The 14,646-nt window shown below is 40.8% G+C and overlaps 1 protein-coding gene across 1 annotated transcript in view; it reads right to left on the minus strand.

The window, feature by feature from the left end:
* The window catches only part of NRK (Nik related kinase), a 125,939-nt gene extending 113,028 nt beyond the window's left edge, over positions 1–12,911 (minus strand). The window contains exons 1-2 of the mRNA XM_003801634.2: positions 12,855–12,911; positions 5,705–5,770 (exon numbers count right to left, since the gene is read on the minus strand). Of these exons, the coding sequence (XP_003801682.1) occupies positions 5,705–5,770; positions 12,855–12,911 (123 nt within the window). The remainder of the gene's footprint in view (positions 1–5,704; positions 5,771–12,854) is intronic.
* Between the last annotated feature and the right edge of the window lie 1,735 nt (positions 12,912–14,646).

Genomic DNA, 14,646 nt, shown 5'->3' on the forward strand with positions numbered 1-14,646 from the left:
AAAAAAAAAAAAAGGTAATACAACAATATTAAGTTATATATATATATATATAGTTTCTAAATTTTATCAAACCTTGCAAGGTACTTGTTATTACTAGCTCCAATTTTAAAAATAAGGAAATCTATACTCAGAGATTAAGTGACTTCCTTGAGGTTATAGCCAATTAATGGCCAAGTAAGCACTGAATCCATTTTGCCTGGTTTTCAAAGCAGGGCCTCTTTTCACCGCAATATGCTACCTTTATGCTGCAATGAATATGTCTGTTTTTTCCATATTTGGAATGTTTATTGTGGATTTCCAAAGGTGGAATTATTGGTGTAAAGAGGATGAAAATTTTAAAAGTGTTTATTATACCCCAGATTGGGATTATATACCCCAGATTGTTTCCCTTGAGGGTGGCACCACCATCCCAACCCTTTTTATAGGAGGAAATTAATTTGAAGCAGAATAAAAAGAGGTCACGTGAATGAATGACAGAGAAAAAACTTATTGGTGTCAATAAAGCTTCTGTAAGCATCAACATTCTGCAGCACAGAGGTGTGTACTTTAAAGATCGGATGGTAGACAGTGTTCTCTATCTCCGCATCTGAATAAATACAGAAAATCCTTGGGAATTATGAATGTGTAGAGGGCCAAGCATCTGCTAGATGCTTCATGAAGATCCAGTTAACAGGAATTAACACGGACTTCTCACTTCTGGTGAGGATATGAAAGGTAAAAAAAGTGCCACGCCCACTCTAATAAAAGAGGAACAATCTACAAAGTCACATTTTTCTTGAATCTAGAGGGAAGTCTCAAGGCAACCAACTACCTGAGTTCTGAGGAAAGATAAGCACCTGCAAGGGGAGATGGGACACGAGCTCTAACTCACCTGAGGCTGCAGGGAGAAGACAGGGTCACCATAGAATCAGGCATAAAGAGTTCAGCTAAGTTTTTAATGAATTGCTAAAGACCAGATGTGGCCTCGCATGAGAGTACAGACAATGGGAGCCACAGACACAAGAAGAATTTATACACACTTGTGGGCTCTTCCTCGCAGATTTATGGTACAGACCTGGTGGACAAGAGAAGCCAGTACAATGGAAAAACCGTGAAACCAGGTCCAGTTTCTTTTCCTCTTATGAATAAAAGTCTTAAGCCCTCGGGGAAAGAAGGAAAGGCAGCAAACTGGTCTCACTCCTCCGCCCACGTACAGATTAAGACCTACTGCAACTAGGCAAAGGTAAAGAAATAAAGTCATTTACTTTAGGGGGAAAGGCAAGAACTGGTTCTGAGCCCAAATAATTAAAAATATCCTACCACTAGAAGAGAGGCAGGGCGACTGAGGAAGTCCCACTCTCCTGATCCAGGGCCACACCATCTGCTAAGAATGAGGTTTAAGCAGAAAAACAGACAACACCTCCCTGCCCACACCCTCCAGGCTAGCAGGCAATCAGTAGGAAGCAATAGCAGTACACCACTAGGGGAGGGGAAGAGCATGGACAGAGAACCTCTAGGAGGCGCAGACGCACATGGAAGATCTAAAGCTGGGGGTAAAGCAGGGCTATTGAGGAAAACCTTCCAGAAAACCAAAACAACACTATGCACAAGGTAACAGAGGGATCTGAAGCTAGCAGTGAATGAAGGGTAATCAGAGCAACAAGATAACCCAAATGCAGCTTATCTCCTTATTAGATTGATTCTGTCTCCTGCATTAACAACTTAGCTGAAAAAGTATGCACCTTTGAAGGCATAAATGTTGTTTGCGTCAGTCTTTACTGTTCTACATATTATGTGTGGCTTTCAGACAAAAATTTTGAGAAGACTAAAAAAGAAAGAAAAAAAAACTCACCAAAAAAAAAAAAAAAAAAGCAGCCAACATAACCAGCCTCAGAGGTGATTTAGATGTTAGAACTATTAGACGATTTAACATAACTGTGTTTAATGTGTGAAAGGCTTAAAAAAATTATGGAAAACATGCATGGATAAATGTGGGATTTCAGCAAAATGGTTAACTGTTGAAAAACAGTCAAGTAGAAATGCTAGAAATGAAAAACAGTAATAGGGCTGAAGAATGCCTTTTAAAGTCTCATCAGCAGACTTGAAACAACTGAGAAAGGAATCCCTGAAACCGAAGAGAGAAAAAAGCGATCCAAATTGAAACACAAAGAAAAAAATTGAAACACACACACCTTCCCAAACAGAGCATCCAAGATTTGTGGTATAATATCAAATGGTCTAATATATATGAAATTGGATTTCCAAAAAGAGAATAGGACAGAAGAAATATTGGAAGAGATAAAGGCCAGTAATTTCCTCCAAATAATGAAATAGTAATATGTCAAACCACATGCCCAAGAAGCTCAGAGAACCCTAAAACTCTCTAATCATTATCTGATAAATAGCCAGTCAACACACATACACACACACACACACGCACACACACAAACTCTAGACATTTCACATTTAAACTGGTTAAGGAAAACAAACACAAAGAGAGAAATCTTAAAGGCAGGCAAAGAAAAAATAGTGGAGCAAAGATAAAAACTGTAGCACACCGCAAAAACTATGCAAACTAGAAGACAATAGAGGGACGTGTTTTAATTGCTAAAAGAAAAAAAACTGTCAATTCATAATTCTATATACAGTGTAAATATCTTTCTAACATAAAGGATAAATACTTTTTGCATAAATCCAGAGGATTCATTACTAGAAGCCCTGAACAATAAGAAACGTTAAAGGAAGTAATTCAGGCATAAGTTCTTCATACCGTATAGAGACTTGGAACTATGCAAAGAAATGAAGATTCCAGAAATGGCTACAATGAAGATAAATATAAAGGACATTTTTTTTCTTTTTAATGGCTTGTAAAGATAATTATCTAAATAAAAAATAGTAGTGAATATAGGGAAAAGAGTGAGGGTCATCAGTATAGGAAATGGAGGGTAGTACTGTGGATTGATGTCATCTGTAAAAGAAAAATGTACAACCGCAACCACAGCAACACCAGTTGGGACACCACACAGAGAAAAGGGAGAATATCCTTTGAAGATAGACTGTAAGTAATTTAAGATGTACATTGACAATCGTGATTGTGGTGGTGGTTACATGACTATATGCTTTTGTCCAAACTCATAAAGCTGTAAACTTCAAGGAGTGAATTATTACCAAATATACTACATAGTTTAGCTCAAGAAACCCTGAGTTTTAAAAAGGGAAATTCTCATGCACAACTTACCTTTTTATTCTCTTGACTTTTCTTCATTTGATGTCATCTTTCTTCTACCAGATGAATCATTATGAGAAACCATCCCAAGATGGTGGCAGTCATTCCCCAGATGGTGTTGTTTAGGCTTACCATTGCTCCTTACCTTATGTGACTCAGAGGTTTTTATTTCTAACATCTCGTGGTGGAAAAGGTTCCATACCTTCGCATCAGAAGTATACACCACACACACACACACACACACACACCAGGAATTAAAATACATATGGAGCTGCAGAAATCACAATTAGACCATCAACATTCTACCTGTGTATATGGTACAGATATAAGGTATGAAAACTGACCTAGATCACACAACTAGTAACTAATCATGCAGAATGGAATGTCCTTGAGGTAGCATAAACAATAGATTTGGGTCTCTATTAGGTCACTGTTCATAGGTAAGGTCAAAAGGCCTTGAAAAATCTTTTGTCGTGAATACTAGCAATCTCTCTATTTCTGATATTTACTAAAGTTATTTCTGCTATTAAGACCTATCCATATGTCATTTCTACTACTCAGCTTCTATGCTATAGGTCAGTGGTTCTCAACCTTCCTAATGCTGTGGCCCTTTAATACAGTTCCTGTGAGTTGTGACCCACAGGTTGAGAACTGCTGCTTAGGTGCTTTTGTGCAAAATTTCAAAAGCATCTCCCCACTCCAACCAGGGTAAGTGAGAAAAGAATTTAAATGGGGTAGATGTAGCCTCAAAGTTATAAGGAGTGGCGAGCAGAGGGCGCTCTTTTCTGAACTAGAAAAAAGCTCCTTCCTCTGGGTCTATCCCAAGACACTGCTACACAACCCATATGACCAGGACCTGTGATCAGCTTTTGGAGGGACAGGCCTGGCAAAGAAGAACACTGCATTTGTGTAGAACTTTAAACAAGATTTTGAAAATGTTAGTCCTCTGTTTTAGAGAGTGGGAGAAGAGTTACCTGATCAAGGTGACAAGGCTACAAAGGACTTCCAACCCCAAGCCAGTCCTTAACTCTGCCATTGTCTCTACCTCAAACATCATCCTAACATCACCCTCCACACCCACACTTTCGCTTGCTTATGTCGTATTATCCTCCAAGTATCAGTTCAACTGTCACTTTCTAAGGAGTGGGAGGTGAGCACTGAGCCTTCAATCTAAATGAAGCTCCCTTGTTTTATGCTTTATATCCCTAAGAATTGCTTATAGATCACGTATTAGAATTGTAATTACAGTCATCCCTCAGTATCCATGGGGGTTTGGTTTCAGGATCTTCCTCAAATACCAGAATCAGGGTTTCTTGAGTGCCTGTTATAAAATGGCAAAGTATTTGCATGTCCTTCTAGGTTAAATGATATCTAGCTTACTTACAATATATAATACGATGTAAATGTTATGTAAAGAGTTGTTACTCGGTACTGTTTAGGGATTGACGACAGGAAATATCTGTACATGTTCAGTACAGAAACAATTTTTTTCAAATATTTTTGATCCAAGGTTGGTTGAATTCACAGCAGAACCCAGAGGCACTGAAGGACAACTGTATGCAGTTATTTCTGTGCTTACTTATATAATGTATGTTACTCTTCCAACCCCCTCACACATACACACACACACACATACTTAATCACTTATACATTTCTAGACCTGGGAAGAGAAGGGACCTTGTTTGTTTTGTCCATCATTTTATTCCCAGAGACTATCACAGAACCTGGCATATACTTAATGCTTAATAAGTAATCATTGAACACAGAATTTTTTCTTGTTAGATTCTTCAGAAAACCTTACTGTATACATGTGCACACTCAAGTGCATACTATGCTACTGAATGTTATGAAAACTTTTTTTTTTTTTAGAGACAGAGTCTCACTTTATCGCCCTCAGTAGAGTGCTATGGCGTCACAGCTCACAGCAACCTCCAGCTCTTGGACTTAGGTGATTCTCTTGCCTCAGCCTTCTGAGTATCTGGGACTACAGGTGCCCGCTACAACGCCCGGCTATTTTTTTGTTGCAGTTTGGCCAGGGCCAGGTTTGAACCCACCACCCTCGGTATATGGGGCCAGCACCCTACCCACTGAGCCACAGGCGCCAGGCTATGAAAACTTTTTTTTATAACATTCAGTTTTCAATTGAAGGTGAATAATTAGGACAGTGTGGGTACATGATATAAAACAAGTAATATTTTTACTTGAGTATATCTTATTTGAATTATTTCCCTTTTCTATAGATAATTTTATTGATTTTCTGTTCCCAGTAATTTTTACATCTTATGTTTGGTTGGTGGGTTCACTATAGATTCACCATTACATTCCTTTTGTGATAATAAACAATAATTCTTACAGATATCACTGAGTTACCTTAATTGGATTCATATCTCAAGGTGAAATGCCATCTTGTGACACTATTTGATTTGTAGTGTGGAGGTCTGACTCATAATTGTTATCTCTTGAAAATGAAGAATAAGTAAATAATCTAACTTCACTTACCAAATAGATTCTGCCGTAAGTTCCAAGGCCAATGGTTTTGTCCAGTGAGAATATTCCAGTTGGATCCTAGAAAAAAAAATACTGTCAATCTTCTTGAGAAAATAGGCAAGTATTCAACTACTTAAACGGTATTTCTGATCTGCCTATTCCCTTAAAATTTACATGGGAAGAACCAAAGTGTCATTCACCAAAGTAATAGACACGTCACAATTTCCCTGGACTGAGAGTAGTCATTTTTTAAAAAGAAACAATGGTATGGACATTAAGTACTTGTGTAATTAATTGCCATAAAACTGTAAAGTGCATACAGTTAAGTAAAGCTAAGGCATATTCATGATGGAATTAGACAATTAAAGTGGAAATAAGTTAATGTATTTGCAATAGAAGTCGTCTTTTAACATTTCTCTTTTGAGCCCTAACCAGACAGGAGGAAAGTTTAATGTACAGCAATGATGATTAGATGTTGCATACGAAGTATAGATGGCTTATTTGTATTATAGCAACTCTTAAGAAGAAATATATCTCTAAATACAAATAACAAAGTAAGATCGTGGCATTAAAAGAGCATCACTTGTTAAAAAAAAAGTAGAAAGTGTTGTTCTTTTGTTTTGTTTAAGTTTAATCTTTGCACTAGCTGAATCCCTTCTCATGGCACAAATAGATGTTTTCTGTGACTTAAGCCAAATGGTGACATCATAGAAAACAAAGTATAACAAGTTTAAGCACAGAGTCTTAAAGCTTCCATATTCATCCTCAAGCATTGTTTCCTTACCTTCAAATATGGGCATTCCTTTCTTGTTCACCAAAAAACATGGTTTCTTGAATTTTATCACTGCTTGAACTCTTAGTCTAGCAGCCTATTTTTGCTATTTTAGCAAAACTTATATGAGACATGAGTAGACGCCAATTAAGACACAAAATGGTAGGGACATGGGCAAGTTCTTGGAAGTTCACTATGCCTCATATAAAGCACATTTTATATACACAAACTTTGTTTAATCTCGTTCGAAAACATTTTTAATGCTGTGACAAATTTGAGCGAAACAGAAAAACTATTGAACATATGCAATGTAGATGAAAGAAATTATGGACTCCTTAAAACTGGCATGATGTTTGTGTAATGTAGCAAAACTGTCATAAGAAAATTACCCAGCTCTGGGATTACTTCAGTTAGCAAGTATTCAACTGGACAGAGTGTCAAGAGACTTAAGTTTTAGCCTCAGCTCTGCCATTAATTAACTATAAGGCTCTGGGTAAGTTATTTACTCTCTCTGGGATTCAGTTTTCACATATATAAAATGAAGGCATTGTGTTAGGTAATTTTCCAAGCTCTAAATTTCTATAGGAAAAATATCATCTACCATTCTAAGATCCAGATGTTTCTACTGGATTGATACAACCATTGTTAGAGAAAACAGCAGCACAGCAGCTTACTTTCTCAAATGGTCATTAAAGTGAATGTCACAGCAGACACAGTTATGATTGTAAGCAAACAGTTCACGGAACATACTCCCAGTGAAAATGTGCAAGTTATTTAAAATGTTCGTTTTTAGCATTAAAAAGGGAAAAGTAGATTGTTATAGTGCTTTTGATATTAAGCATTATCAGTTTTGTTATTACTCATTGAAAGATTTATGGAGGAAAAGCAAACAAAAAAGTTACTAAGGACCAGCTTGAAGACTTTATCATTTTAGCATATCTCTTTGAAGGATATCATTGAGGGATTTATTTCAGACTTTATTAATTCTGGAGAAAAAAGCCTCTGGTCATCTGTCAAAAGAATCAAAGATGTTAGCCAATTCCTATTGGTAAACCATTCCTTGTTAAAGCTGCATTTTACCTGAAAAAGATACCATATATTAGAGCATTATTGCATTGTCTGTACAAGCTTTATTTCTGAATCTTTGGGCACAGCCTCAAGTTTCTCTAATCTATTTTCTAGCCCTCAATAATATAAGTACCTTATTCAGATATGAACTCAGGCATCTAATTACTCAAAAGAGACACTAAGGCAATAGGCCGGGATGATAAAATGCCTCCAAAAATTCATGGAGCCCTTATTTCATCTATATTTCTGTTGTCAAGAAACTTTTTCCTGCTCACAAATGATGAAACCATCTTATTTAAATGCTCATATTTAATAAGAGAAAATTTTAAAATTTCCTTTGTTCTTAAGGCAGCTCTACCTAGTATTCATGTAACCTAAGACTATATTGTTTTCATTAGTTATATCTGATATTTTTTTCCCTATCTCCATGCTACTTTTTTCTTTTTACAAAGTTTGGATTAATACGAGGGTATGTGTTACTATCTTTTAAGATTAAATGTTAAATTAAGTTAAAAAAGGGAGAAGGACGATACTAATTACCAAGTTATCGTGTTTTCCACTTACAGTCACAGCAAGTATATTCTTGGCTCCCTAGGAAGTAAGCATTAAAAAGGAACCCTCTTTCTAGGCACTGGGAAATTAAGAGGTCTCTATCAGAGGGGCCCCCTTAATTACTTGGTCCTGTCCTCTACCCTGCCACCCTGAGATAAGAAAACCAGAAGAAGAAAGATGTTCCTATCTATGACTGCTTTATCAGTTTGGAGATTATTTGGGGGGTTGTAAGTGTTGGTGTCACCTTACATAAACAAAATGGTCAGTAAAGAATAAACCCTGATTTCTAAAGCCTTTTTCAAAAGAAATAACTAAAAGTCTAAGTCTTAAGACATTTTGAAATCATAAACTGTTAAGACAAATACTTGATGCATTTGTGATATTTTTCTACATTATCTAAATTATCTCCTGAAATTTACCAGCCCTACTTTGGCTGCCTGGTGAAACCTAGAATTTTAGGGAGTTGTTTCTGTGTCATGAATTCAAGAGAGGAGGGGAGGAGGAGCACCTTGATGACTAATTTTGATAAAAGCCAGGAGTGGGGGTAACAGGAAGAAAATGAGCCACTAGAAGGCAGTATGTTAACTGGTCAAGAGAGAGAAGTTCAAAGCAGGAACTGCTCAACAGAACAAAATATGGCAGAGATTAAGGAGAAAAGGGAATTGAAAATGGTCAACTTGTGTCGCTAGAAAATTTCAAATTTAGGATAGTAAAGAGGGAGAATGAGAGAATGTGTCCCAGGAATTAGGTAGCAGGAAAAGAAGGAAAGAAATCGCACAGTACCTATGATAGAAGCAGATAGCAGAGGTTGTCCTTCCTCTTTTAACGTTAGAAACAGTGATTTTATATAAAAGGTTTGTGAAAATAGTGGCTATGACAAGATAAGTGCCAGAGTAGATTTCAGAGAAAGTTGGAAGAATGAGCTTCATAATTCAAGTGCAGAGTTTAGAATTCTAGAACTCTTCCCCGGGACCAGTGTTTCTCAAACTGTGGACTGCACAGACTCTCCCTACATGAGAATCATCTGGGAAATCTTGTTAAAAATACAGATTCCTTGGGCATAGCAGGGAATTATGAAATCAGAATACCCAGGAAATGTCCTCAAATCCCTAGATGATTCTGGATTCTCGTGTACTATACTTGTGCACTAACATATGAAAACCACTTCAATAGCAACTGGGTAAAAAAAAAAAAAATGACAAAGTAGATCGAAGCTTAGTATTATGCTAAAGCGATGCTCTATATGTATGAAGGATGTGCTGAATTTATCAATCCTAGTGGACTTGAAGGTAAAAACTGCTTCCAAATGGGGGCTAAGCGACTTGGTAAAGTGGGAAGTTTCTCATGACCAAGTGTGGAAAGCGGGCTTGGTCTGGGTGGTCGAAAACTGGGAAAGCTGACAGTTATATTTAAATATAAACCTAATGTAATTCAAATATAGTGTTTGGATCATGTGCTATTTCAGATCACCTCTGCCACTACTGTCCTCAAGGCCTGTCTAATCCTGACCCCAATATAGATTAGGACTACACATGGCAGTGTCAAAATACCACGGCCACAGCCGTTGAGGAAGTGAGGAATGTCATTACCATACTGGGCACAGAAGGCAAAGGGGACGATTATAGTGAAAGACATGCCAGATTTGGAAATGAAGGGATAGTTTCCAGTCTCAAGGATGAGGGCATCCTAGGAAAAAGAAATTAAATGCATATATAGATGCACACCCAGGTATTGATGGTGGGCAATACATTCACATTACAAGGATATGTATAAAGACACAGGCTTCGCAATTCTCTTTTCAGGAAGAAAGCACAAACCACATTTTTTTTGCACTCTCTTTTTTGACTTAGCACTTCTAGAAAACATTCATTCAATAGAAAATCATTAAAAATTACTGTAACCCATTAATTAACAAGCATAATGAAATTGACCTATTGTTGAATGGTAATTACATTGGTTCTCTATGTCTCTAACTTGAGGGCATTATGCAAAAAAAAAAGTTATTATCATTATAGAAAAGTTTTTTTTTAATTTTAAAAGTTATATAATTTTCTCCCCCTTGTTGGCTTCCCCAGATTTCACTCCTAATTACATTTTAGGTTTAAAAATAATATCCATCTAATAACAAATATATCCAATAACGTTCTGCCACTTTCTTTAAATCCCAATTTGCACAGCAAGCCTGGTCATTTTGCTTGGTTAGGCCTACAAAGAACATACTTTAACAATGTTAAATTACACCCATATTTTAATCATTTGTCTGTATTTTGCAAGATTCTTTTTGCTCAATTTGAAATGCCAAGGTTTGCATTTCCCCTCATGGTCTGGCAATTGCCAAATTGGTATCCTTGGTGTTGACAGATGACAATTTTCTGACCTTCACGCATGTCGTACACTCGTACACGTATTGATAATTATCGCAAGGGACACACCACCTTAGGTAGACTTCTTTGCTTGTTGTATCAACTCTGCATCAAAATGTAAAGTACAACACAGCTCACTCAGATGGCTCTTCACCTCTTCATTGGCTTTTAGTTCTTCAAAAGGTCAGGAAATAAGGTGAATATAAAGAAACCCCAAATCCCTGAAATGTAACTCAGTGACCAAAGCAAAAACAACTTTCCCACCTCTAAAAATTAGATAGGGAAGGAAATTCTGAAGGATACGCTGCTCTTCTGCTAAATTTTTCAGGGTTAGGATCTGGGTGTTTGGGAAGAGGGGGAAAAATATGTATAATTTGTTCAGACAATAAAGACCTCCGCATGGGACAAAATGGCTCACATATAAAATTTAGAAATCGTCAGTCATGGAGTCTGTAAAATGAGGTGAGGCATCAAGTCCCCTGAGATTTTGTATCTTCTCCCTACTCACCCTACAGTAAAAACAACCTTATCTTTTTCTACTCCCGCCCCCCCATCCTCCCCCTACCCTCCAGAACACTAATAGTCCACTGAGCTGCAATGTAAAGATTGCAGCCTTTCCCCTCATCTTTTGGGCTCCAGCAAACACCAAATTCTTATGTCTCAGGGCCATGGGCAGGTCAGTTAGTCTGGGCCATTCCCCCCCCTCCTTTTTTTCTGTAGCAATAAAACCTTTTCTTCTTTTTCTCCTTGGGTTTGGAATTCCCGGCCCTATCATTTCTATGAGGTCTTTCCCATTCCTCTCTTTAGTCATTTTTAGAAAGGAGTTTATTTCAGTTTACCCATGTGTGGTTTCACATATCTGCCTGAGTTTGCTTTTTTTTTCTTGGCCCCCTCCCCACCATAAAGAGAATGCTGGTGGGCGGTGACATTTAATTTCTCAATTTTACACTTTTACTTAGGAGCAAATTTAATCTGAATATAAAAGTTCTGCTCAGAAAGGAAAGCATCAATTGAGGCCTCCATATTCCAGAAAGCTCATGTATGCACACTGAAAGGAAGACATCTTTGGTGTATGCGGGGTGGGAAAATTTTAATTTTTAAAAGTTCTGTGACTTTATTTTATGAAGCTGAATAAATAATCACGGCGCTGATATTTGTAACTCAACGTATTTGTATTGTGGTTTGTAGACGGCAAAGAACAATTTGCTAAAATGTTGTCCATGAGCATCATCACCCCTTCCCTGGTTTCGAGTGTAAAATTATACAGGCGGCGAGGCTTTGGGAATACCCCGTTTTTTCAGGGAGGCAGGCGTCCGTCATCATTAAAAACACAGTTTTTAAATGCCAAGTATGTATAATATTAAGCCAGTGCGACTTTGAATAGTCCTATAACCTCAAGGTTAATATTTAGCTTTTCCCAAAGCAAGCAGGCCACTGCCCTGCACTACAGTTGCCTGGCGATCATTCCAGTACCGTGCCTGCTTTTTTTTTCCCTTTCGGAGAGTCAGGGGCCTTTTGCATTCAAGAGAGGGTGCAAGTGAAATGCCAATCTAAAACGGGAACTTGAAACACGGATTTGGGTGAGATCCAATATCAGCCAGAAACCAGATGCCAATGAAATAAACGGCACTGCTAAAATAATAAGTCTACTAATAACGATGGCGATAATAGCTCGCCAATCAATTACAACTCTGGACGAAAGCTGGGCATTTGGGAAAAGAGAATCCACAAATGAAAACCTCAAGAAAAAGCTTAATCAGGTTAGCCGTGGGGCACCATACATTTTTTTTAAGTTGGGGTGTGCAGAATTCACTTTTCCCCTCAAAGGCGTCAAGTTCTTTCACCTCCTACAACACTTAATGGGGAGCACTGCCCTGGCAAGAATAAGAAGATTTTGGAAAGTGCTGTTAGAAAGTGAGAGAAGTGAGACTCCCACGCTTTAATTTTTTAGCCTGTCGTCACCTAAAAGTAAAGGTCACCTCATAAGTAGGCATCTCGGCGGCAACAGCCGCAGCAAAGAATGGGGTGTCGGGGTAACAGAGAGGAATGCTCTCAGGAAGCCACGCGACTTCTTTCGCGTTTTGGCCTTTCCTGAAGCCCGGCCGGGACAGGTACCAGAGAGCCGCTGGACAACAGGCATTTAGAAAATGTCCTGCGGTTTAAGGCAGCAAGCACCCCCTTGCCACCTCTTCTCTCCCCAGACACCCGGTGGCTTGGCTTTTCCCAGAAGTTTGGCAAGGCTCCCTACCCAGGGGGCGCTTTTTCCTCACGCCGGCGCCCAAGGTCCCCTCCGCGCCTGGGAGACCCGTCGAAGTTCTAGTCTATCCTGGCTTGAGGGGGGTCCCTTCCCGGTGCTCAGATCCCGCACAAAGAGAGCACTTCGGGGCGATGGGCGTCCTCTACTTACTGGCAAGTGGCCCAGATCCGTGACCTCCTTGTCCCTCCAGCCTCCAGGTCCCGCCATGGCTTCGAGACGAACGCGAGCGGGCGACCGAGTTGGGAGGGTGCGGGGAGTCTGAAGCGGACGCCGACTAGGAGTTGACTAGGGAGAGGGGAATGGGGAGGGAGGGAGAAAGGAGTGGGGGATCGGAGTTTGCGGGATGGGAGGCGGAGGAAGGGAAAGTGGAGGGAAATGAGCTGGGAGTGGAGGGAAGCCGGAGTTTGCGAGGCGGGAAAGCAAGTTGGGCTGGGGCGAGAGTAGAGAGTCTGAGCGTCGGTCCCGGAGACGAACGCGCTGGAAGGGTGCTCCGCAGCGAGAGCGCAGCGTCTGTCCCGGCAGGGTGCGCCTCTTTCAGGGTGGGGAGGGGGGCGGTGCAAGGAGAGGGGCCCCCGGCAGCTCGAAAGGGATTGGTGCAGCGTCACGTCGCCAGGTGGGCCGCCGCGCGCGGCGCGGAGGCAGGCTGGGGGGGGCCACCGGCGAGGGAGGTGCCCAAGGACTCTAACGGTTCCCGAGCGGGCCCTTGGCCGCCGCCCCCGCCCTCCTGCCCCCTCCCACGTCCACTGCTGCGCCCGCCGCCCCCGCCCCCGCCCCCGCTGGCGAGTGTTCCACAGGAAACTTTTTCGAGGCAGCTGCCAGCCCCGGAAAACCGGTCCCGCTCAGCGCCGCTCCCAGCCTGGGCCCCACGGCTCTGCCACAGTCCAAACAGCCCGCGCCCTGGTCTCCCCAAGAAACACTTGTGACTTTTCTAGTTGTCTGTTTTCCCTTTCTGCCCCTCTGATTTTATTGCTCCATTTAATGCAAAGACCCACCAAGTTAAAGAAGGAAATGACTCGCCGCCGGGTTAGGGCATCAGACCTAGGAGAGCCCCTGTGCAATCGGAGGAAGGCACCGACTGCGCCCCAGGGCTGTTAAAGCTGGGCCTTCGAAGCCACTTGCCGAGGTCAGTGCAGAACCTGCAGAGCCGCAGCGAAGCCCCCTCCAAGCGAGCCGCAGCTCTTACGGCCCCAGGCTAGTTAGTGCCGGACCAGGCGGCTCCCTCGGAACAGCACCTGTTCTCAGGTGCTTGGTGTTAGGAAAGACCGAATGAGTCTCTGAAGTCCTGGCGGCCCTGAGTCTGAAGTTTGCTGACGCGTTCGCAACCCGCGGAGAAAGTTCCTGCGTCCTTCCCTGTCTCTAGCGTTCCGGCCGGGTTTCATTCATTTGCTCATTCATTGCAGAACGTTTCGGGCGCCCAGGTTGTTTGCCTCTGGTTTCCCCCCAAACGCCGGGAGCCTGACACACGGTTTAAAATAATCTGACAAACGTGATTCAGCCTTGAGAAGTAAGGCGCCCCTTGAAGCATTTATGGGAAAGGGAGTCGGTGCGTAAAACTAACCGCATTCTAAGCTCTCGCACTGCAAAGAGCACTTTAGAAAATGTCCCAGAACTGCTTACTTTCCCTGAACTCACCGACTGCGTTCTGCGCTCCAGAACTCCGGGATCTGAACGCGAGGTGGGGGGATTTGGTTCCTGTTTCTTTCTTCTTTTTTAAATTAGGAATTCCCCTTCTCCTCTACAAGTAGATTTAATACGAATAATTCTTCCCACTGACTTCAAACTCACCATTTCTAACCTGCTCTCCTAATTTCTGTGATTATTTTCTTTGTATGTCGATGGATTTTGTTTATTTCGTGTGTTTCAGTGCCAAACTTTGACCTCTTTACATTCCTTAACCTCTGAGCCTCGGTGAGCTGTGTAATGGCCACAGACTGAGGAACCG

The sequence above is a fragment of the Otolemur garnettii genome, unplaced genomic scaffold (assembly GCF_000181295.1).
Source record: "Otolemur garnettii isolate 467f Iridium unplaced genomic scaffold, OtoGar3 scaffold00216, whole genome shotgun sequence".
NCBI classification, from domain to species: domain Eukaryota; kingdom Metazoa; phylum Chordata; class Mammalia; order Primates; family Galagidae; genus Otolemur; species Otolemur garnettii.